Raw genomic sequence first — 22026 nt, 5'->3', positions numbered from 1 at the left:
AGTTTTGTGTCATTATGGTCTGCTGATCAGGATTAGGGCTGCAAGTGTGGGATGTAGTTCCGGGAGAGGCTGCTGCTGCTGCTTTCTTTATCCCGCTAGTGGGTTTGGAGAATTTGTTGGTGGTGACTCTCCAGTGCCTTGAGATGCCCGCGGTAAGTTTTCCATATTTCGGAGCAGTACAGGAGGACAGAACTGATTGTTGCCCAATAGAGCCCCAGCTTTGAGATTGAGGAAAAGGTGCAGTGTTGCTGATGTCAGTCTGTACTGTACTCACCATTTAAGACCATGGCTTGCACACCGTCACATAACAGACTGAGAAAAATTTTGTAGGAAGCCAAATGTGCAAAGCATACTCTACGGACTCTCTTTACTAATGTTACCAAAGTGCTTTTGTGAGATCAAATAAAGAAACACAAAAGCCTTGTATTTCTTTTGGAGTTAATGAACATCGAAAACCAAGACCAATGTATCTACTGATGGATGGAATGAACTTCATGGGAGAAAACTACTACAGAAGACCATTAATCTAGTATTGACTTTGCTGGTTTTAGTTAAAAAGCTCTTGATATTTCAAATTAATTCATGACTTTATATTCTATCATTACTTCTCTTAAGTTCTGCTCCAATCCCAGTTCCTCCAATCACCCTCTATCCCCGATTAATCTTCTCTGCATCCTATTCAATGTCTAGTCAGCATGGGGCATCCTAGCAATAGTCAGGAAACAGGAATTTAAGTGTGCATTATAACTTCACGTGGCCAAGTGGTTAAGGCGACTGGCGATCTGAAGGTCATGAGTTCAAGCCCCAGCCGAGGCAGCGTGTTATGTCCTCGAGCGAGGCACTTAACCACACAATGCTCTGCGACGACACTGGTGCCAAGCTGTATCGGCCCTAGTGCCCTTCCCTTGGACAACATCGGTGTCGTGGAGAGGGGTGACTTGCAGCATGGGCAAACTGCCGGTCTTCCATACAACCTTGCCCAGGCCTGCACCCTGGAGAGTGAAGACTTTCCAGGCACAGATCCACGGTCTCACAAGACTAACGGAGGCCTTAATATAACTTCACTGCTTATCTATATCCCAAGTAATTAAGCAAAGACCCACAGTGTTTGCAAAGCAGATTTCTCACCACATCCTGTTGCAAACAACTCCATTTAGACCTGATAAATCACAAAAGAACTACTTTTTACAGCCCAACTTTGGCTTGTTTACATGTGGACCAGGAAAGATGGTCAGAGGCTGGGAGTGAGGGTTTCTGGTGCTCTTTAATGTCCCTATACCTCAGATGAAGAGAGAGGGTGAGGCTGGCAAGCATAGAAGTTAGAAAAGCATTTGATAAAGATGAACCACCAAACAAAGGAAATATATTTTTCTTCAAACTGTAAGTGATTGATCTATTTCAATTACCATGCTATCTGTCAATAAGCAATATAGATCCCTTGGCTCTCCCACTTTCCGACACTCTCTACATCCAGACAGATACACGCAAATACACATACACAGGACTGAAACCTAAAAGGAGGGTTGATCTGTTCCACACAGGGACCACATGTTGTGTTTGGTGCTGATGTTCCAGCGCTAATGCTGTGAAAGGCTGTTGTGGCAGACTGGAAGGCTGGAGAGATGCTGCTGGCTGGGGGAGGGTTGCAAAGGGAGCTTCGCCACGGCTTAAATTACAGTTTGGTCTATGATGTATTTCCTCACAACTCCCTCCGCACCACACAAGGAGGCTAAGCCAGCAGGTCGCAAGTAATGCTGAGGAGGAAATAGGGCAAAGTGCTGACTCATTCCGAATTGTGCCCACTGAGTCTCAGTGGCTGCAGCGCTCGCGATGAAACCTGCTTCACTTTGCTAACAAGACAGCACTGTACACAGTCAGCAGCAATTCAGTCTTGAGATTAATGCAAACCCCATGCATGTTTTTCAAATGGATGCCCACTGTGGACTTAGTGCATGGCCCGGTAGAACAAGGACTGTGTTAGACTCAGATGTTACGTCCTCCCTGGCTAAAAGTACTCCAGACAATCATCAGCCCAGCTCACAAAATGAAGCAATACAGTACATCTTTGGACCAGGTCCCATCAGGAAATGTCCTTTAGAGAGATGAGTATATTAGCAGGAAAATGAACATCAACAGGCTTTGCTGTTTGAGCAACCTCACCTACAAGTGCTGAAGGGATTCACAAACAAGAGGCAATCTGCAAATGCTGGAAATTAAAGTAACAGACACAAAATGCTGGAGGAACTCAGAAGAGTAAACAGTCGACGTTTCGGGCTGAGACCCTTCATCGGGACTGGAAAAGAGCGACGAGCAGTCAGAGTAAGAAGGTGGGGGGGAAGAGGAAGACGTACCGGGTAGTAGGTGATAGGTGAAACTGGGAGAGGGGGAAGGGGTGGAGTAAGGAGTCGGGAAGTCGATGGGGGAAAGAGATGAAGGGCTGGAGAAGACCATGGCAGAAAGGGAAAGGGGGAGGAGCACCAGAGGGAAGTGATGGGCAGGTAAGGACATAAAGTGAGAGAGGGATATGGGAATGGGGAACGTCGAAGTTGGTGGGTGGCAATTACTGGAAGTTTGAGAAATCGATGGTCATGCCATCAGGCTGGAGGCTACCCAGATGGAATATGAGGTGTTGCTCCTCCAACCTGAGTGTGGCCTCATCGCGGCAGTAGAGGAACCCTTGGATTTATTCCATTCTCCTCTTTCCACACGCCCAATATCTGACTGACGCTACCACCTCTTACCAACCCCACCTCCCATTTCTCACTACGAAACTATCTCATCAGAAAAAAGGAACAGGAGTCTACAATTCCCTGGAACCCACTCTGCCATCCACTGATATCATGGCTGGTCTGTATTCTTGTTCCATCCAGTCACTTTAGCTCCAACACCCTTAATATCATTGCATAGCAGTATCAGTTTGCCTGGAACTGTACCATCAATTTGTCGGACATGTTGCTGAGGGTCTAGGCTTTGCTTTGCGCGACTACGTATATATATTTTTTGCTCACTAGTTTGAATGTGCTGTGTATGTTTTGCACCCTGGCCCCAGAGGATGGCTGTTTTATCCGACTTTATCATGTATGGTTGAATGAGAATTAAACTTGATTTGATTTGATTTTGATCTATATACAGTAATGAACTGAGATAACAGCTACTGCTTTCTGTGAGAGAAAGTCCCACAATCTGTGTGAAGTCTTTCCTTACTTCTGCCATGAAGAGTTTGGCTCTGATGTAAAATCCCAGCCCTGTTCTAAACTCATCAACTATAAATGTTCAAAGTCCCAAATACTGCAACTGCATCTTCCATGAACTTGAAAAGACAATACAAAAACAGTTTATTTTATTAATCTAATGCAGCAAGAGTGACGTGCAAACTGCAGACGTGAGGTAGAAATTTAAACAGCTCCTTCACTGTGGACAATTGCCCTGTCTGTTCCCATGCACAAGGCAATGTAGGAGTCCCCAAACCATTGCCAGAATTCAGAAAATCATTCAGCAAATGAAGAGCCAGGTTAGATTGTTATATCTAAATGTTAGCTAGCCCAATGCACTCCTCAGTACCCATGCACTTTGTCACGTCTTGCAATTACCAGTGATCACGCATACTGTCATGATCTGATACTTGCAGTTAATTGGGTGCTTGTCTTCAATCACACTCCCCTTGTGCTCAGACCGGCAGTGTCCCAAAGAAACCTCTGTCACTCCTGCAGGTTCACACTCACTTTCATCAGCTGGTGTGCTCTCCACCTCACTACCTCCCACTTATATTTACTTGATACTCACTCTTCCCATTGTCCCCAGATGCACACACCCCCTGCCCTTTCCTGTCTTACTTTAGAGCTCCCTGTTGCTCCCCGCAATCCACTGGGACTCTTGCCTGTGGCTGCTCGCCATCGCTGACCCCCCAGCGCCACTTGCTGAGGCTCACACTCCCCGAGCTGCTGCCCCCCTTCACTAACCCCTCACTTTCACTCACTCGTCACCCCGCGGGTGCTGCCAATCACCAACATTCATTCTTGCACTGACAGTCACACTCACTGCTGCTCTCTGCCACACCCAGTGCTCTCCCCTCCCTTGGAGATGACACACTGGGGTGTCACAGACTTTCTCCGTCCTGAGCGATTATCCACCCTTCTGCTCTCCAAAGCGCACAGTCACTGCTGTGCCCTGACAATTAAATCTCCCTGCCACTTTGGAACTCATACTCACAGTTCCCCCAAGGATAATCTGCCTCTGGTGCTCAAGCTGTCGCTGTCCCACTCCCCCCCCCCACCCAGATCTCACACGCTCACAATCACTTCATGGTACTGCTCCCCAAGGCTCACACTCGCCACTTTTCACCCCTGCTCACACCCACCCTCTGTTTCCCACCACTCACTCCCACTGCCACCCCCCATAACTCACAACACTCCCAGTGGTCGATAGTGCCAATCCCCACAACCACTCCCTATCGCTCAGACCCCTCAGTCCTGGGTGCTCACTGTCCCTCTGGCAGCCACACTTGCCAGTGCTCAAGCAACACACACACACACACAAAGCTGGAGAGATTCAGCAGGCCAGGCAGCATCTGTGGAGACAGTTTCCAGCTGAGACCCTTCATCAGGACTTAGTGAAGGGTCCGAATGTTTACTCCTGCATTTTGGGTGTGTTCCAGCACCTGCCCACTTTCTGGTCTTTGTGGCCGTGCGCTGACACTGCGTTGGGGAAGTCGGCCCCGGTGTTGTTTCACCGTTCTCACGAGCATTGCTGCTCTGTGAAACTCACACTGCCTCTTCCTCACTGGTGCTGACTCTTACTGTCGCTCACTCTTACTGTGGAGGCGAGGCATCACTCCCCTGTGCTCCCACCGGGTGCCCGTCACTCTCCGGTTCTTCACCCTCCATCACTCCCTGACTGGCACCCGCTGCCCCTCCCTACTGCCCGCTCTCTGACACTCTGGATCGCCGCAGGGGCTGGCAGATTTTACTCACTCGGACCAGGTAGAAAACTCCAGATTGCAGGATTTTGGACTCCGGGTGCAGCCAGCCTTGCGGGGGTTTGTTGATGAAGCTCCCCCTGCGATTGCTCTGTTCCCCGGCCAGGCTGACCCCTTGGAGTCGAACGCCGCTGTCGCCGGTTCGGCGGCACCGTGACGGCGGCTGGAGAGAACACGGAGCGGGGCACAAGGACTCGCAGGATCCCAGGGCAGTGGCCAGCCCTGGTGGCGGCTGTACAGTGCTCGGGGCCGGACTCCGGCCGCCCAGGAAGCCCGAGGAGGGCGCCGAGAATTTCCAGGGCGGAAGCTTGGGCAACAGCGCGCAAAAGGTGGTGACATCGTCCGGCTCTTCGGCCACGGGAGTCGCACCGCCGTTCATGGTCAGCGAACCGCAGCCGAAGCGGTCATAGCGAGGCTTCATCAGCACTGACCCCGGCCGGAGAGCTCCCGCTGACCCGCCTGAGGGTCCGAGAGCTCGCACTGACCTGGCGCTCCCACCGCCGCTGATGTCATTTGGGGAATTGGCATCAACTGAGAGGCAGGCGAACGGAGAGAGTCGGCGGCCGGGGGAGGGGGCAGAGCAGAAGACGAGACTGCCAGATGTGTACCAAGAAATAAGTGAGGGAAAGAAGGAAAACAGGGGGGGTTTGGAGAGTGCGAGCCAGCGAAGGTGTAGAGGGAGAGATTGTTAGAAATGACCAGAGGGAGAGACGGAGATGAACTTAACGTGAAAAGAGAGGAGAGAGCACTTGGGAGACCAAAGAGGCGGGAGAAGGCGTAGGGGAGCGTGCAGAGCGAAGGGGAAAGGTGTGGAGCGGATGATGGCGGGGAGGAGGAAGGTGTGGGTAGCGTGGGGGAGTATAATGGAGGGGAGAAGGGAGAGGAAATGGGAGGACTGGGGGAAGGGGGAGAGTGAGAGCGGAGAGTGAGGGAGAACGGGGTGGGAAGAGGGGTGTGAGGGAGGGGTGCGAGAGAGGCAGGTGGCGTGTGAGAGTAAGGGAAGGGGAAAGAGGAGGGTGGAGGGGGAGAGAGGCAGAGAGTGAGAGGACGAGGGGAGAATTAAAGGAGAAGGTGGGATACAGGAAGAGGAAGAACGAGGAGACGGGAGGGCGAGGGGAGAGGGGGGAGGAGGACAATGGGAAGAATGATTGGGAGTGGGGGATGGGACGGGGAGACGGGGAGTGTGGGGGGAGAGTGAGGGAGAGCGGGAGAATGGGAGAAATGTGAGAAGAGGAGGAGAGCTCGGGAGATGGGGAGATTTGGGAAGGATGAGGAGAGGTAGGAGAGTGGGGAAGATAGGGAGCAGAGCAGAAGTGGGAGAGATGGGGACAGATAGGAAGAGTAGAGTAGAGGGGAGGGGAGAGAGCGGAGGGGAGGAAGGTTGAGAGGGGGAAGGAGGTATGAGGAGGGAGGTGAAGGGGAAGGAGGGGAGGAGAGGGAAAGGGGAGAAAGAGAGATGCGGAGAGTGAGAGGGAGGGGGAGAGAGAGGGAGAGGGAGAGATTGAGGGAAGGGGAGATTGACAGGGGGGAGAGTGAAACAGAGAGGGGTGAGAGTGAGAGAGGGGAGAATGAGAGAGGGGGTAGTGAGAGAGGGGAGAATGAGAGAGGGGGTAGTGATAGGGGGAGAATGAGAGAGGGGGTAGTGAGAGGGGGAGAATGAGAGAGGGGGTAGTGAGAGAGGGGAGAATGAGAGAGGGGGTAGTGATAGGGGGGCAGTGAGAGAGGGGGTACTGAGAGGGGGAGAATGAGAGAGGGGGTAGTGAGAGAGGGGGTAGTGAGAGGGCGGAGAGTGAGGGAGGGGAGAATGGGTGAGAGATGCAGGGAGAGACTGAGTGGCAAGAATGAGAGATGGAGAGAGTGAGGGGGAGAGAGAGTGAGCTAGATGGGGAGGGGGGAGGAGGAGAGGTGGGGAAGAGGGGGAAGGGGAGAGTGAGAGGGGAGACAGAGAGAGGGAGTGAGTGGGGAGACAGAGGAGGGGAGAGAGTGAGAAGAGTAGGGAGAGTGATAGAGAGTGGGAGAGAAAGAGTGAGAGAAAGGAAGGGAGGAGAGAGCATGAGATGGGGAGAGAGTGGGTGAGAGGGAGAGGGAGGGGAGAGGGGAGAGAGAGGGGAGAGAGGGGGAGAGGGGGGAGAGGGGGAGAGAGAGGGGGAGAGGGGGAGAGAGAGGGGAGAGAGGGGGAGAGGGAGGGAGAGAGAGGTGGAGAGAGGGGGGAGAGAGAGGAGAAGAGGGGGAGGGGGAGAGGGGGGAGGGGAGAGAGGGGGGAGGGGGAGGGGGAGAGAGGGAGGGGGGAGAGGTAGGGGGAGAGAGAGGTGGAGAGAGGGAGAGAGAGAGGTGGGGAGAGGGAGGGGAGAGAGAGGGGGAGAGGGAGGGAGAGAGAGGGGGAGAGAGAGGGGAGAGAGGGGAGAGAGAGGGGGAGAGGGAGGGAGAGGGGGGAGGGGGGGAAGAGAGGGAGGGGGAGAGAGGGGGGGAGAGAGGGGGAGGGGAGAGAGAGGGAGGGGGAGAGAGGGGGGAGGGGGGAGAGAGGGAGGGGGAGAGAAAGGGAGGGGGAGAGAGGGAGGGGAGAGAGGGGAGGGGGAGAGAGGGAGGGGGAGAGAGGGGAGGGGGAGAGAGGGAGGGGGAGAGAGTGGGGAGATGGAGAAGAGTCTGGGGGAGAGAGAGGGGGCGAGAGGGAAGTGTGAGAGAAGAGAATGGAGAGTGAGAGAGAGAGTGGGGAGAGAGACAGTGAGAGATGGGGAGAGGAATGGAACAGAGAGAGAGAGGGAGAGGGAGAGAGTGAAGGAGAGGGGCAAGAGTGAGGGGGAGAGAGTGGGCGAGAGAGTGGGGGAGTGAGAGACGGGAGAGAGAGAGGGGAGAGTGAAGACAAGGGGAGACTGAGATAAAGAGGGGGAGACTGAGAGATGAGGAGGGAGAACGTGAGGGAAAGTGGGAAAACAGAGCAACGGAGTGAGAGGAAGTGAGGAGGGGGAATGATGGGGAGGATTGGAGAGAGGGGAGAGTGGGGGTATAGAGAGTGATAGAGGGAGAGTGTGAGACAGAGGAGAGGAGAGAGAGAGTGAGAGAAATGGGGGAGTGCGAGTGGGGGAGGGAAAGAGGGGCAGGAAGAGAGGGGGAGGGAGACAGGGAGAGTCAGAGTGACAGGGGGGAAGAGTAAGAGTGAGGGTGGGGAGAATGAGTGAAAGAGGCAGGGGAAAGAGTGAGGGAAAGAAGGAGAGCGAGGGTAGAGTGACAGACAAGGGGGAGATTGAGAGTAGGAGAGAGAGAGTGTGAGAAGAGAAGGGAGAGTAAGAGAGAGAGGAGGAGAGTGAGAGAGGGAGGGGAAAGAGAGTGAGAGAGATAAGGTGAGAGGAAGAGGAGGGAGAGAGCACGAGAGAGGGGGAGGGGAGAGGGGGAGAGATAGGGAAGAGTGAGAGTGACAGAGATGGGGGAGTGAGGGGAGGGGACAGAAATGGGAAAGAGAGAGGGCCAGACAGCATGAGAAAGGTAGATTGGAGGAGAGAGTGAGAGAAGTGAGTGAGTTAGATGGGGAGAGAGTGGGGAGTGGGGCTGAGGGGAGAGGGAGTGAGGGAGAGGGGGAATATGGGGAAGAGAAGGAGAGATGGGGAAGAGTAAGAGTGGGGGGAGTGAGAAGGCAGAGAGAGAGGGGGAAGAGAGGGGGACTGAGAGGGAGAATGAGAGGGGTAGACTGAGAGAAGGAGGGGAGAGAGTGAGAAGAGAAGGGAGAGTGGGAGAGAAAGGGAGTGAGGAAGGGAGGAGAGAGCATGAGATGGGGAGAGAGTGGGGGAAATTGAGGGGATGAGAGGGGAGGGGGAGAGATGGGGAAGAGTGAGAGTGGAGGGAGAGTGAGAGGAATTGTGAGAGCGGGAGGGAGAGAGATGGGAAGAATGAGTGAGGGGGAGAGAGGGGAGAGTGACAGAGGGAGAGTGGGGGAGAGAGAGGGGAGAATGAGAGATGGGGGAGATTGAGAGAGAGGCGGAGAGTGAGAGAGAGGGAGAGTGGGGGAGGGAGATTGCGAGAGATAGGCAGTAAAAGGAAGGGGGCAGAGAGAGTGAGGGGAGGTGAGAGTGGGGCAGAGAGTTGGGGGAGTGGGGGAGAGAGGAGGGAGTGTGAGAGAGTGGGGAGAGTGAAAGAGTGGGAAAGAGTGAGTGAGCTAGATGGGGAGGGGGGGAGTGGGAGTGGGGGAGAGAGGGGGAGTATGGGGGAGAGGAGGAGAGATGGGAAGAGCGCGAGTGGGGGAGTGAGGGTGACAAGAAAGTGAGCTAGATGGGGAGCGAGGGGGAGTGGGAGCAAGAGAAAGATAAGGGAGAGGAGGAGAGTTATTGGGAGAGAGAGGGGGAGAGACAGTGAGGGGAGAGTGAGAGAAAGAGGGGGAGAGAGGGGAGAGTGACAGACAAGGGGGAGATTGAGAGTAGGAGAGAGAGAGAGTGTGAGCAAAGAAGGGAGAGGGAGAGAGATAGGGTGAAGGAGAGAAAGGGGGAGAAGTGAGAAAAAAGGGTGAGATATTGAGAGGGAAAAGTGAGAGAGAAGGAGAGGGGGGAGAGGGGGAGAGTGAGAAAGTGGAGAGAGAGAAGGGGAAGAGAGAGTGAGAGGGGAGAGTGGTGGGGAGGGGATCATAGGGAGACGTGAGAGTGACAGAGGAGGTAGTGAGGGAGAGAGCGAGAGAGATGGGAGGGAAGCTGAGAGAGAGGGAGGGGAGCCAGAGTGTGTGAGTGTTGGGAGACTGAGAGGAAGGGGGGAGAGTGACAGATTGAGGGGAGAGTGAAAGAGAGTAGGGAGATTGAGAGAGTAGAGTGAAAGAAAGGCAGAGAGAGGAGAGAAGATAAGGAATGGGGGTAAAACAGGGAGTGGGGTAATGGATTTGGGTAAAGGGGAAGGTAAGGGGTGGCATAAAGGGGGATTGGTAAGGGATTGGGGTAAAGGGGGGAGTGGGGTATGCTATGGGGTAAAGGGGACTGGGGGAGGGATGGGGGTTAAAGGGGAAGAGGATAAGGGATGAATTAAATGGGGAAGTGGGTAAGGGGTGGGGGTAAAGGGGAGTGTGGTAAGGGATGGGGTAAATGGGAAGTCGGTAAGTGTTGGGGTAAGGGGGTGTGGGTAAGGAATGGGATAAGCGAGGAGAATAAGAGGAGGAGGTAAAGGAGGTGTGGGGAAGCAGTAGAGGTAAAGGGGAGGGTAAGAGGTGGGAGCAAAGGGGTAAGGGTAAAGTGGGGAGGGTAAGGGATGGAAACAAAGGAGGGAGTGTGTAAAGGATGGGGGTAAAGGAGAGTGGGTAAGAAAATAGGGTAAAGTGGGAGAGTGGGGTAAGGGTTAGGGGTAAAGAGGAGTGGGGTAAGGGTTGAGGGTAAAGAGGAGTGGGGTAAGGGTTGAGGGTAAAGTGGGAGAGTGGGGTAAGGGTTAGGGGTAAAGAGGAGTGGGGTAAGGGTTGAGGGTAAAGAAGAGTGGGGTAAGGGTTGAGGGTAAATTGGGAGAGTGGGGTAAGGGTTGGGGTAAAGAGGAGTGGGGTAAGGGTTGAGGGTAAAGTAGGAGAGTGGGGTAAGGATTGGGGTAAAGTAGGAGAGTGGGGTAAGGGTTGAGGGTAAAGAGGAGTGGGCTAAGAGATCAGGGTAAGGGGAGAGTGGGTAGGGGATGAAATAAAAAGGGAGTGGGTAAGAAGCAGGGAAGTGGGGGTAAAGGGATGGATAAGAAAATGGTGGAAAGGGGGTGTGGGTAAGAAATGGGCTAAAATGGGAAAGTGGGGTAAGGGGTTGTGGTAAAGGGGTGAGGGTAAAGCGGACTGGTGGGTAAGGGATGGTGTAAAATGGAGAGTGGGGTAAGAGATGGGGTAAAGTGGGCTGGTGGGGTAAGGGATGGGGTAAAAGGTGTGTAGGTAACAGATGGGATAAAGGGGGAGGGGGTAAGAGATGGGGTAAAGGGGAGTGGGTATGAGAGGGGGTAAATGGGGAGTGGGCAATAGATGGGGTAATGGATAAAGGGATGGGGTAAAAGGGGAGGGGAAGGGGTGGGGTAAAGGGGAAGTGGGGATGGGGTGGGGTAACGGGGAGTGGGTAAGGAATGGGATAAGTGGGAGGGTAAGAGGTGGAGGTAAAGGGGAGGGTAAGGTGTGGGTTAAATGGGGAATGGGGTAAAGGATGGGGTGAAGAAGGCAGGGAAGAGGTGGAGGTAAAGAGGGAGGGGAAGGGGTGAGGGTAAAGGGGGAGTGGGGATGGGGTAAAGGGGTAATGGGTAAGGAATGGGGTAAAGGGGAGTGGGTAAGTGATGGGATAAGGGGGAGGGTAAGAGGTGGAGGTAAAGGGGATGGGGAGGGGTAAGAGTGGGGTAAGTAGGGAGGGGATAAAGAATGGAAGTAAAGGAGAGAGTGGGTAAGGGATGGCAGTAAAAGGGGGTGGGTAAGATATAGGGATAAATTGGAGAGTGGGGTAATGGGTGGGGGTAAAGGTAAGTGGGCGTGGGTTGGGGTAAAGAGGGAGTAGGTAAGGGATGGGGTAAAGTGGGGGAATGGGTAAGGGATGGGATAAATGGGGAATTGTGTAAGAGATGGGGCTAAAGGGAGTAAAGGGAGAATGGGATAAAGGATGGGGCTAAAGGGGGATTGTTGTAAGAGATGATGTAAAGAGGAGAGTGGGTAGAGGATGGGGTAAAAGGGGAGTTGGGTAAGTGTTGGGGTAAAGGGTAGAGGGTATGGGATAGGGGTAAATGGGGGTGGGTAAGGGATGGGGTAGAAGAAGGAGTACAGTAAAGGATAGGTGTAAAGGAAACAGTGGGTAGGGGTGGGGGTAAATGGGGAGTGAGGTAAAGGACGGGGTAAATGGGGAGTAGATAATCGATGGGGTAAAGAGGGAGTGGGTAAGGGGTGTATGTAAAGGGGAGTGGGTAGGTGATGGGGTAAAGGGGAGTGGGCAGAAGATGGGGTAAAGGGGGAGTGGGTGGGGATGGGATAATGGGGGAGTGGGTAGGAGATGGGGTAAAGGGGAGGGGGTAAGAGATGGGGTAAAGGGTAGTGCATAAGTGATAGGGGTAAAGAGGGAGTGGGTAGGGGATGGGATAAAGGGAAGTGGGCAGAAGATGGGGTAAAGGGGAGAGTGGGTAGGGGATGGGATAAAGGGATGTGGGTAGGGGATGGGGTAAAGTGGGAGTGGGGTAAGTGATGGGGTAAAGGGGGAGTGGGTAGGCGATGGGATAAAGGGGTGTGGGTAGGGGATGGGGTAAAGTGGGAGTGGGGTAAGTGATGGGGTAAAGGGGGAGTGGGTAGGGGATGAGGTAAAATGGGAGTGTGGTAATGGATGGGGTAAAGTGGGGAAGGTGAGAAAGGGAGGTGTAAAGTGGGGGAGTGGGGTAAGTGATGGGGTAATGGGTGGGGCTAAAGGATGGGCTAAGGGGATAGAGGGTAAGGATGGGGGTAACGTGGGTAGTGGGTAAGAAATGGGATAAAGTGGGGAATGGGTAAGGGATGGCTGTAAAGGGGGAGTGGGTAAGGGATGGGGGTAGAGTGGGGGAGTGGGTAAGGGGTGGGGGTAAATTAGGAGTGGGTAAGGGTGGGAGTAAAGGAGTGGGTAAGGGATGGTGGTAATGTTGGGGAGTGGGGTAGGGGCTGGAGGTAAAGTGGGGGAGTGGGGTAAGGGATGGGGTAAATGGGAAGTGTGTGAGGGATGGGGTAAAGGGGAGTGGTGAAGAGGTGGGGGTAAAGTGATGGAATGGGGTAATGCAGGGGTGGGGTAATGTGACAGAGTGGGGTGAGGGATGAGGTAAGGGGGAGTGGTGAAGAGGTGGGGGTAATGTGATGGAGTGGGGTGAGGGATGGGGTAATGCAGGGGTGGGGTAACGTGACAGAATGGGGTAAGGGATCGGGTAAAGGGGAGTGGTGAAGAGGTGGGGGTAAAGTGACGGAGTGGGGTGAGGGATGGGGTAATGCAGGGGTGGGGTAAGCAATGGGGTAAAGTGGGGAATGGGTCAAGTGTGGGTGGAGGAAGGTGGGGTCCAGGTAAAGTAGGAGGTAGTGGGAGAAGGGCAGAGAGTAGGCAGGGAGAGTGGGAGGAGAGTAGGAGAGGATGGAGAGAGTGAGATGAGGGACAGGGAGAGTGGAGGTGGGTGTGTTAAGGGGAGGGTAATGTGGGAAAGAGAGCAGGAAGATGGAGTGTACTGGGATGGCGCAGGTTGGAGGAGCATTGATGAAGAGTGGGGGAAGAGGATAGGGGTTTTAATTGGTGAGTGTGGCTTAGTTGGAGGGAAAAAGAGTAGGGGGAGGTGGGGTTGGAGACAGTGAATAGGAAGGGGAGGGTGGGAGAAAACGAAAAATGGATGGGGATGGGGTACAGGGAGTGCTGGGGGACAGTGCCTGAGGAAAAGGTGGGCTGTGAGGGGGGAGAGGAGAGTAGGAACAGGACAGAGGAAGTGTGATAGGAGGGGGAGAGAAGGGAAGAGAGGGGGAGAAAGTGGGAGTGGATAAGGGGGATGGGGAGGGGAGGGAAAGTGGGAAGTGAAGGAGTGAAGAGAATTGTGGAGTGACGGGATGGGAAGAATGAGGGAGAATAGAGAGTGGGGTGAGGGGAGAGTGTGCAAGGGGAGATGGCAAGCACAACGTTGGAGCACAGGCGTGAAGGAGGAAGAGGGAGAGAGTGGGTGGGGCCAGGAGTAGAGTGGGAGGGGAGAGGGACGGAGTGGGGTTGAGTTTATGTTGTAGCTTTATCGAGCTCCGTTGGGCCATATCTGGATTACTCAGTTTTGATCACCCCACTGTGGGCGGAGTGTCGAGGCCGCAAAGAGGATGCAGGAGGTTTGCCAGGATGCCACCTGGATCAGAGGGGATGTGCTGTGAGGAGAGTTTGGACAAGCTTGGGTTGTTTCCTCTGGAGCAGCGGAGGCTGAGGGGAGATCTCATGGAGGTGTGTGGGATTGTGGGAGGAATAGATGGAGGAGAGCCAGTTTCTTTCCCCTCGAGTTGAAATATCTAATACTATAGGGCATACATTGAAGGTGAGGGATATGGGGAGTAAGCTCTGTGGTGATGAGTGGGGCAAGTTGTTTTTTTACGTAGAGTGTGTTGGGTGATACAACAAAGTTGTTCAAGAGGCTCTTAAATTGGAAGATGAACGTGTAGAAAATGGAAGGATATGGACATTGTGTAGGTAGAAAGGATTATTTTAATTGAGAATTTAATTACTGGTTTAATTAGTTTGGCATAATATTGCGAGCCGAGGAGTTTGTTCCTGTGCTGTATTCCTCTATGAAAGTGGGACAGGAGGTGGGAAGAGTGCAGTGGAAGGACAGGGGAACAGGAGGGGGCATAGAGGGAGTGAACAGGGGGGGAATAGGAATGCAGCAGAGAGAGGGGGAGGCGTACTCAGTGAGGAAGGGAGGCAAAAATGGAAGAGCTGGGAAAGGGAGAGAGCGAGGGAAGAAACAAGTGGGAGAGAGGACAGAGAGAAGCAACAGTGGGGAACAAGGAAAAGGAGGTGTGGGTAGTAAGAGTGAAAGACAGCTTAAAGAATGGGGGGCTGGTGGGAGAGGGAGAAAGTGGTATGAGAGGGAAGAGTGATCGGAGAGAGGCCAGAGTGAGTGAGGACCGAAGATATGGGAAGGGGAGGAAAGAGGAGAGAAGAAAGGGGGAGATATAAGAGGAAGGTGAAGAAGAGGGGAGGGAAGACTGGAGGTGGGAGAGGAGGGATGGTGAGGGAAGAGGTGGGAGTAGAGGAGAGAAGCAGTGGGAAAGGGAGAGGGAGGAGAAATGAGAGGGAGCGAAGAGGTGTGAGACGGAGAGATGAATACTTTGCTTCAGTATTCACTATGGAAAAGGATCTTGGCGATTGTAGGGATGACTTGCAGTGGACTGAAAAGCTTGAGCATGTAGATCTTAAAGAAGAGGATGCACTGGAGCTTTTGGAAAGCATCAAGTTGGATAAGTCACCGGAACCAGACGCGATGTACCCCTGGCTACTGTGAAAAGCAAGGGAGGAGATTGCTGAGCCTCTGGCGATGATCTTTGCATCATCAATGAGGACAGGAGGGGTTCTGGAGGATTGCAGGGTTGCGGACGTTGTTCCCTTATTCAAGAAAGGGAGTAGAGATAGCCCAGGAAATTATAGGCCAGTGAGTTTTACTTCAGTGGTTGGCAAGTTGATGGAGAAGATCCCGAGAGGCAGGATTTATGAATATTTGGAGAGGCATAATATGATTAGGAATAGTCAGCATGGCTTTGTCAAAGGCAGATCGTGCCTTAAGAGCCTGATTGAATTTTTTGAGGATGTGACTAAACACATTGATGAAGGTAGAGCAGTAGATGTAGTGTATATGGATTTTAGCAAGGCATTTGATAAGGTACCCCATGCAAGGCTTATTGAGAAAGTAAGGAGGCATGGGATCCAAGGGGATATTGCTTTGTGGATCCAGAAATGGCTTGCACACAGAAGGCAAAGAGTGGTTGTAGACATGTCATATTCAGCATGGAGGTCAGTGACCAGTGGTGTACCTCAGGGATCTGTTCTGGGACCCCTACTCTTTGTGATTTTTATAAATGACCTGGATGAGGAAGTGGAGGGATGGGTTAGTAAATTTGCTGATGACACAAAAGTTGGGGGTGTTGTGGACAGTGTGGAGGGCTGTCGGAGGTTACAGCGGGATATTGATAGGAGGCAAGACTGGGCTGAGAAGTGGCAGATGGAGTTCAACCCAGATAAGTGTGAGGTGGTTCATTTTGGTAGGTCAAATATGATGGCAGAATCCAGCATTAATGGTAAGACTCTTGGCAGTGTGGAGGATCAAAGGGATCTTGGGGTCCGAGTCCATAGGACACTCAAAGTGAGGTGGGGGAAGGGAGAGACAATGGGTGTGTAGTAAAGACAGGGGTGCTGAGGGAGGGCAGAGAGGAGGAAGAGAAGGGAATGGTGAGAAGGAAGAGGGAGACGGAATAGTACAGAGAGGGAATGTGAGAGTGAAAGATAGGAATGGGGAGGCTGATAAGACCATAAATCATAGGAGCAGATTTAGGCTATCTGACCCATCGTGTCTGCTGCACCATTCAATCATGGCTGATCCTTTCTTTTTCTCTCAACCCCAGTTCCCAGTCTTCTCCCTGTAACCTTTGATGCCATGTCCAATCAAGAACCTATTAACCTCTGCCTTAAATACACTCAATGGCCTGGCCTCTACAGCTGCATGTGGCAACAAATTCCACAAATTCACCACCCTTTGGCTAAAGAAATTTCTCTGCATCTCTGTTTTGAAAGGGTGCCCCTCTATCCTGAGGCTGTGCCCTTTCTCCTAGACTCTCCCACCCTGGGAAACATCCTTCCCACATCTTCTCTGTTTAGGCCTTTCAACATTTGAAAGGTTTCAATGAGATCTCCCCCCCCCTCACACACTTCTGAATTCCAGCGAGTACAGATCCAGAGCCATGAAACGGTCGTCGTATGACAATCCTTTCATTCCTGATAGGAGAGGGCAGAGGCAGAGTACAGAGAGGGTGGGGATGGGAGATGGAGATGGCAAGGGAGAAGAGGGAAAGGGCAAGGAATGGGAGAAAGGGAATGATAGAGGAAAGAGAAGGACTGTAGAGGGATCAGAGAGTGAGGAGACAGGGAAAAGGAGGGAAGGGATTGAGATTGGAGGAAATTGTGGGGAGGGGAAGAGGATGGAGAAGGAGAGGTGAGAAGGCAAGGGAAAAGGAAAAGGAGAAAAAGTGGGGAGATGAGGTGGGAGATAAGAGGTTGGAGGGGGAATGGTGGAAGAAGAGGTGGGAGAGAGAAGAAGAGGGGGAGAAGAGGTAGGGTAGAGGAAAAGGAGGGAGGAAGGGAAGAAAAGGGGGAAGAGAGAGAAGGGAGGGGAAAGAGTGCCTCACCCCCTCTCTCTCTTCCACTCTCTTTCCCCTCCCTTCTCTCTCTTCAGTTGGGAGTTGCACAGAGAAGATGGGAAAATGAAGGGAGGTTAGGGTTAAGAAGGAGAGTCACTGGGGGAGTGTTTGAGCCAGGAGAGAGGAGAAGTGGAAGAAGAGTGGTTAAATTGTGAAGAGGGAGGTATATAGAGAGGGGGAAGGAAGTGAGTAAGAAGGAGAGTGGAGTGAAGGAGCAGGGGTGAGAGTGGGAAAACACCAGGAGGAGGTAGAGGTGCTGAGGAAGGACTGAGCAGTGAGAGATGAGGAGGAGGGGAGAAAGAGAAAGCAAGAGGGGAAAGGGGAAAGAGGTAGCAGGTGAAGTGGCTAAATGGGATGAATGGAAGAAGAGAGAATCAGTTTAAGGAGAGTAGCGCAGGTTCTGAGATGGAAGGTGAAAGAGGTGGACCGTGAGGAAAGCAGGAAGGATAAGGGACAGGGAAGCTGAATGGTGATTGTTTGGAAGGAAGTGGGAGGGAAGTGTAGGGCATGTGAAGACAGGGTAGAAGATAGAGAAGATTGAAGCAAGGGAATAAGAATGAAGAGGAAAAAGAAGATAAGGGATAGCAGAGAGGAGCGGGAGAATAGAGAGAAGATGGGGAGGAAGGAAGGGGTTGGGAGTTGAAGAAGAAAGGAACGAGGTATTATGAATGTCAGGGATGGAGTAAAGAAAATGCCCGAAATGTAATCTTGTCATAACCAAAAGTTGGGGGTCATCAAACACACAGCATAATGCCTCACAGCAACACTTTAATCCAAGCATTGATAAATCATCCCAACAAAGGACCATAAATATAATCTCCCAGGATGGTAATACCAGGTATCAGTAATGGAAAGACCAATAACCCCTAATCCAAGCTATCGCCTCCATCTGTCTGGTCCCTAAACAACAATGACAATAGAAGCACTGATTCAGGAAAATCTATTGAAAGACTCAAAGACCCCACAAAGAAAACTTTGTTCTGGCAGCACCTCACAACCTGGCAATTCCCAACCAACAGTAGTTGTCGAGTCTGCCCAGAAGATCGTTATATGTAAAAGCACCCAGTGGCTACAGGAATGGTAAACACTAAAAAGGGACTAACTAAGAAACTGCAAATAGTTTAATTTCAGTTATGGGCAAATTATTGAAATCAATTTGAAGTACAGAATTCACGTCATAGAGAGGAGCACAGAATTACAGTGTACATGGATAGAAAAGGTTTGGAGGATTCTGGGCCAAATACAGGTAAATGGGACTAGGTCAGAAAGACATTCTGATTGGCGTGGATGAATTGGGCTAAAGGACCTTTTTCTGTGCTCAATGACATCTGTGACTCGACAACAAGTTAATTAACAACTGTCACCCTAGAGTTTTGACAAAAGATGATGACTCACGAATTTAATAGAAATGTTTCGATGAGGGAAGAAGGACTGCCAATGAGGACAGTATGTTTGAGAGTCTACACTTTGGCAAGAATTTTGATAAATGTCAACATAGCAGGCTGTTCGTAAAAATTAAAGACCACAGTGTCCAAACTATTTCAGATCTAAAATTGTTTAATATCAAGAAGCAAAGGCTTGTGATTGAAGATGATTTTACCAGAGGAAGCCCATCACCAACAGGGTTCCATAGGACTCAGTACTCAGCCCTTAGATTTTTGTAATATCTTTTGATGAGCAAAATTAGGCCATTCAGCTCATTGACACTGTTTCAGCATTCCATCATGGCTCAGTTATTATCTCTCTCAACCCCATTTTCCTGCTTCTCCCCATAACCTTTGACATCCTGACTAACCACGAACCTATCAACCTTCACTTTAAACATACCCATGATTTGGTCTCCACAGCCGTCTGTGGTAATGAATTCCGCAGATTCATGACCCTCTGGCTAAAGAAATTCCTCTTCATCTCTGTTCTTAATGGACGTCCCTCTACTCTGAGGCTGTGCCCTCTGGTCCTAGACTCCCCCACAAAAAGGACCATTCCACATTCACTCTATCTAGGCCTTTTAATGGGCTTCAATGAGATCCCCCCCTCATTCTTCTAATCTCCAGCGAGTATAAGCCCAGAGCAATCAAACATTCCTCTCTTTCAGTCTTTATACTGTCTATCTGAAAAAACAGTATCCTCTCTTACAGTATTGGTGAATTTACCTTCAGATTTAATCTCTTCTCTCCTTATCACTTTTTAGTTGCCTTCTATTGTTTTTAAAAGCTTTCTAATCCTCTAATTTCCCAGTCATTTTCGCTATACTATATACCATCCCTTTTGCTTTTGTGTTTGACTTCTCTTGTCAGCCATTGTTGCATCATCCTCCCTTTGGAATACTTCTTCATCTTTGGGATGTATCTTTACTGCGCCTTCCAGATTGCTTCCAGAAACTCCTACCACTGCTGTTCTGTTATCATCCCTGCTAGTGTCCCCTTCCAATCAACTTTGGCCAGCTCCTCTCTCATGCCTCTGTAAATCCCTTTACTCCACTGTTACTCCATCTGACTTTAGCTCCTCCTCCTCAAACTGCAGGTTGAATTCTGTCACATTATGATCACAGTCTGCAAATGGTTCCTTTACCCTAAGGTCCCTAATCAAATATGGTTTATCACACAACATCCTATCCAGAATGTCCTTTCCCCTGGTGGACTCCCAGCAGCTGCTCTAAAAAGCCATCTCGTAGGCATTCTACAAATTCTATCCGTAGGGATACAGCAGCAACATGATTTTCTCCATCAACTTGCATATTGAAATCCCCCATGACTATCATAACACTGCCTTTTTACATGCTTTTGCTACCTCCCATTGTAATTTGCACATCCACATCCTGACTACTGTTTGGAGGCCTATATATAAATCTCAGAGCCTTTTTACCCTTGCAGTTTCTTAACACAAGGATTCTATCTTTGTCACCTCTTTCTAATGATTTGATTGCATTGTTTTAGCAACAGAGCCACACGACCCTCTCTGCCTATCTAACTGTCCTTCCGATACAATGTGTATTCTTGGATGTTAAGATTCAAAAGATTCAAAGATCATTTGTTATCAAAGAATCTATAGATTATGTACCTTGAAATTTGTCTGCTTATTGGCAGCCACAAAGCAGGAAACTCGAATAACCCAATTTTAAACCCAAATCCCACTGCGCAGTGAAAGAGAGAGGGAAAAAAACACACATCTTGCAAACGACAGAAGCAAGCCAGCAGCATCCTGAACCAGACTGAGTCCCGGATCTGTTCCCGGAATAGGCCCAGGCCAAGCCTCGGTCCCCAGTTTTCACACCAATAGGGCAGGAACACACTGCAGCTGGCTCAATTCACAGCCTCAACATCGCGGAGAAAGAAATGAACGTTCGCAGGAAGATCAGCCCGACTCCCGACTCCCGGGCTTCCAGTCTCTCTGGGCCGATATTTAAATTGTACAAGCACTGAGTAGTGCCCCATTCCAGGACCCGGATCCAGGCACCCCGATATGCCTGGGCTGCCCCGCCCGAAGCCATTCTTGATCGCTTGGAGTGATCCAACTTGCAGCTGGGTTAGGTGGCCAGGCATCGAAACTCTTCCAAATCGCTCACTCTGCCACCGGCAGTAATACAAATCCATCTGCTTCCCAGTGGCTCAAACATGCCGGGCCTCGCGATGCCCCAGCACGGCTCATCACTCCAACCAACCTCACCTCCACCTGCGCCCCGACAGTCTGCAGTGATAGTTCACCACAATTTGCTTCATGAAAGATATTATAAGTAATGATTTTAGTCGATTCTTTTACTTTACGATTTATCAGTAAGCTGTTGCACATCTTCTTTAGGGCCACTTAAACTGGATCCCAACTATGAGCTTCTTTCAGTTATGACTCAGTGATGCCCACGACTTCATACCTACCAATCTCTAACAGTGCTACATCAGCTACCTTCTTCCGTATACTACGTGCATTCAAATATATCACCTACAGTCCTGTATTCATCACCCTTTTTGATTTTGCTCCCATATTACATTTCAACTCATCCTACTGACTGCAATTTTGCCCTATCATCTGCCTGTCCTTCCTCACAGTCTCACTACACATTGCATCTGCTTGTCTACCAACTGGCCCATCCTCAGCCTTATCACCCCAGTTATTATCCCCTCGCCAAATTGGTTTAAATACACTCATGAGGAGGAACCAGGAAGTGCCCTGGATGGAGATGAGGAAGGTTTGCCCTTTAAGGCCCCACCTCCACTGTTAGCTGGCCTGGAGGAGGCTCTAATTGTGCCTCTTTATACGGAAGATGTCGAGATTTACTGCTACCTATCACATTTCATCCTCTTCAACTTAATGCCACACTGATGCGTATGGACTTTTCATAGGGACGTGTGCTGAGACTTGATGAAAGAAATGTTGTGGTCCAACCAACACCTACTGGTCTTCCAGTAAAAAGGAACTGGTTGTGCCTTAATATTGCTGATGAGCACAATTCAAGACTCCAGATGCATTGTGTGTGATGCATTAAAATGAGACTTAAATTGTGTATAGGTCCTATGGGGCAAAAGCATTGAGCCAAACACACCTTACCCTATCACCACCAACACCAAATATCCTTCATGAGGTGTACAGGGAACCAGAGAAAAGAGGAAAATAATATTGTTGATAGTAATACGGGAATGTATTGTGTCATGTTATGAATTACATGTGTATGTATTTTAGTTACGTGGTGTGTCATATTACGTAGGCGATCATGGTCTTTCCATGACTGTGACTGTCCTTGGCAAATTTTTGTACAGAAGTGTTTGCCCTTGCCTTCTTCTGGGCCGTCTCTTTACAAGGTGGGTGACTCCAGCCATTACCAATACTCTTGAGAGATTGTCTGCCTGGCGTCAGTGGATACATAACCAGGACTTGTGACATCCACCACCTGCTCCCATAGCTTCACGTGACCCCCAGTTGGTGGTGGGGCTAAGCAGGTGCTAGACCTTGCCCAGGGGTGTCCTGCAGGCTAGCGGAGGGAAGGAGTGCCTTACACCTTGTTTGGTAGAGACGTATCTCCACCCTGCCACCCACAGCATTACACTAACAGCTTCAGTCCTGTTTGCTCCCTTTATATAAAAGGGCTTCAGTAGCATTGGAGGCTACTAAAGAAGATTCACGAGGCCAATTCTTGAGTTGAGAGAATGGATCTATTAAGAGGCTAGGCAGTTTGAGTCTGTATTCCTTGTAATGCAGAAAAACAAAGGGTTTCCCATAC

General features: G+C 51.0%; 1 protein-coding gene across 2 annotated transcripts in view; it reads right to left on the bottom strand.

Annotated features, from left to right (window-relative positions):
- Positions 1–5460, bottom strand: part of shc2 (SHC (Src homology 2 domain containing) transforming protein 2) — a 38815-nt gene extending 33355 nt beyond the window's left edge. The window contains exon 1 of one of the 2 annotated variants that reach the window (XM_063032750.1): positions 4971–5460. In XM_063032750.1, coding sequence (XP_062888820.1) covers positions 4971–5396 — 426 coding nt within the window. In that variant the 5' untranslated portion in view covers positions 5397–5460. The remainder of the gene's footprint in view (positions 1–4970) is intronic. The other variant, XM_063032751.1, reaches the window with a different exon arrangement.
- Positions 5461–22026: the final 16566 nt, after the last annotated feature.

Source organism: Mobula hypostoma, chromosome 24 (genome assembly GCF_963921235.1).
Source record: "Mobula hypostoma chromosome 24, sMobHyp1.1, whole genome shotgun sequence".
NCBI lineage: Eukaryota > Metazoa > Chordata > Chondrichthyes > Myliobatiformes > Myliobatidae > Mobula > Mobula hypostoma.
The sequence above is the reverse complement of the archived record's forward strand: the minus strand, read 5'-3'. Positions and strand labels throughout refer to the sequence as shown.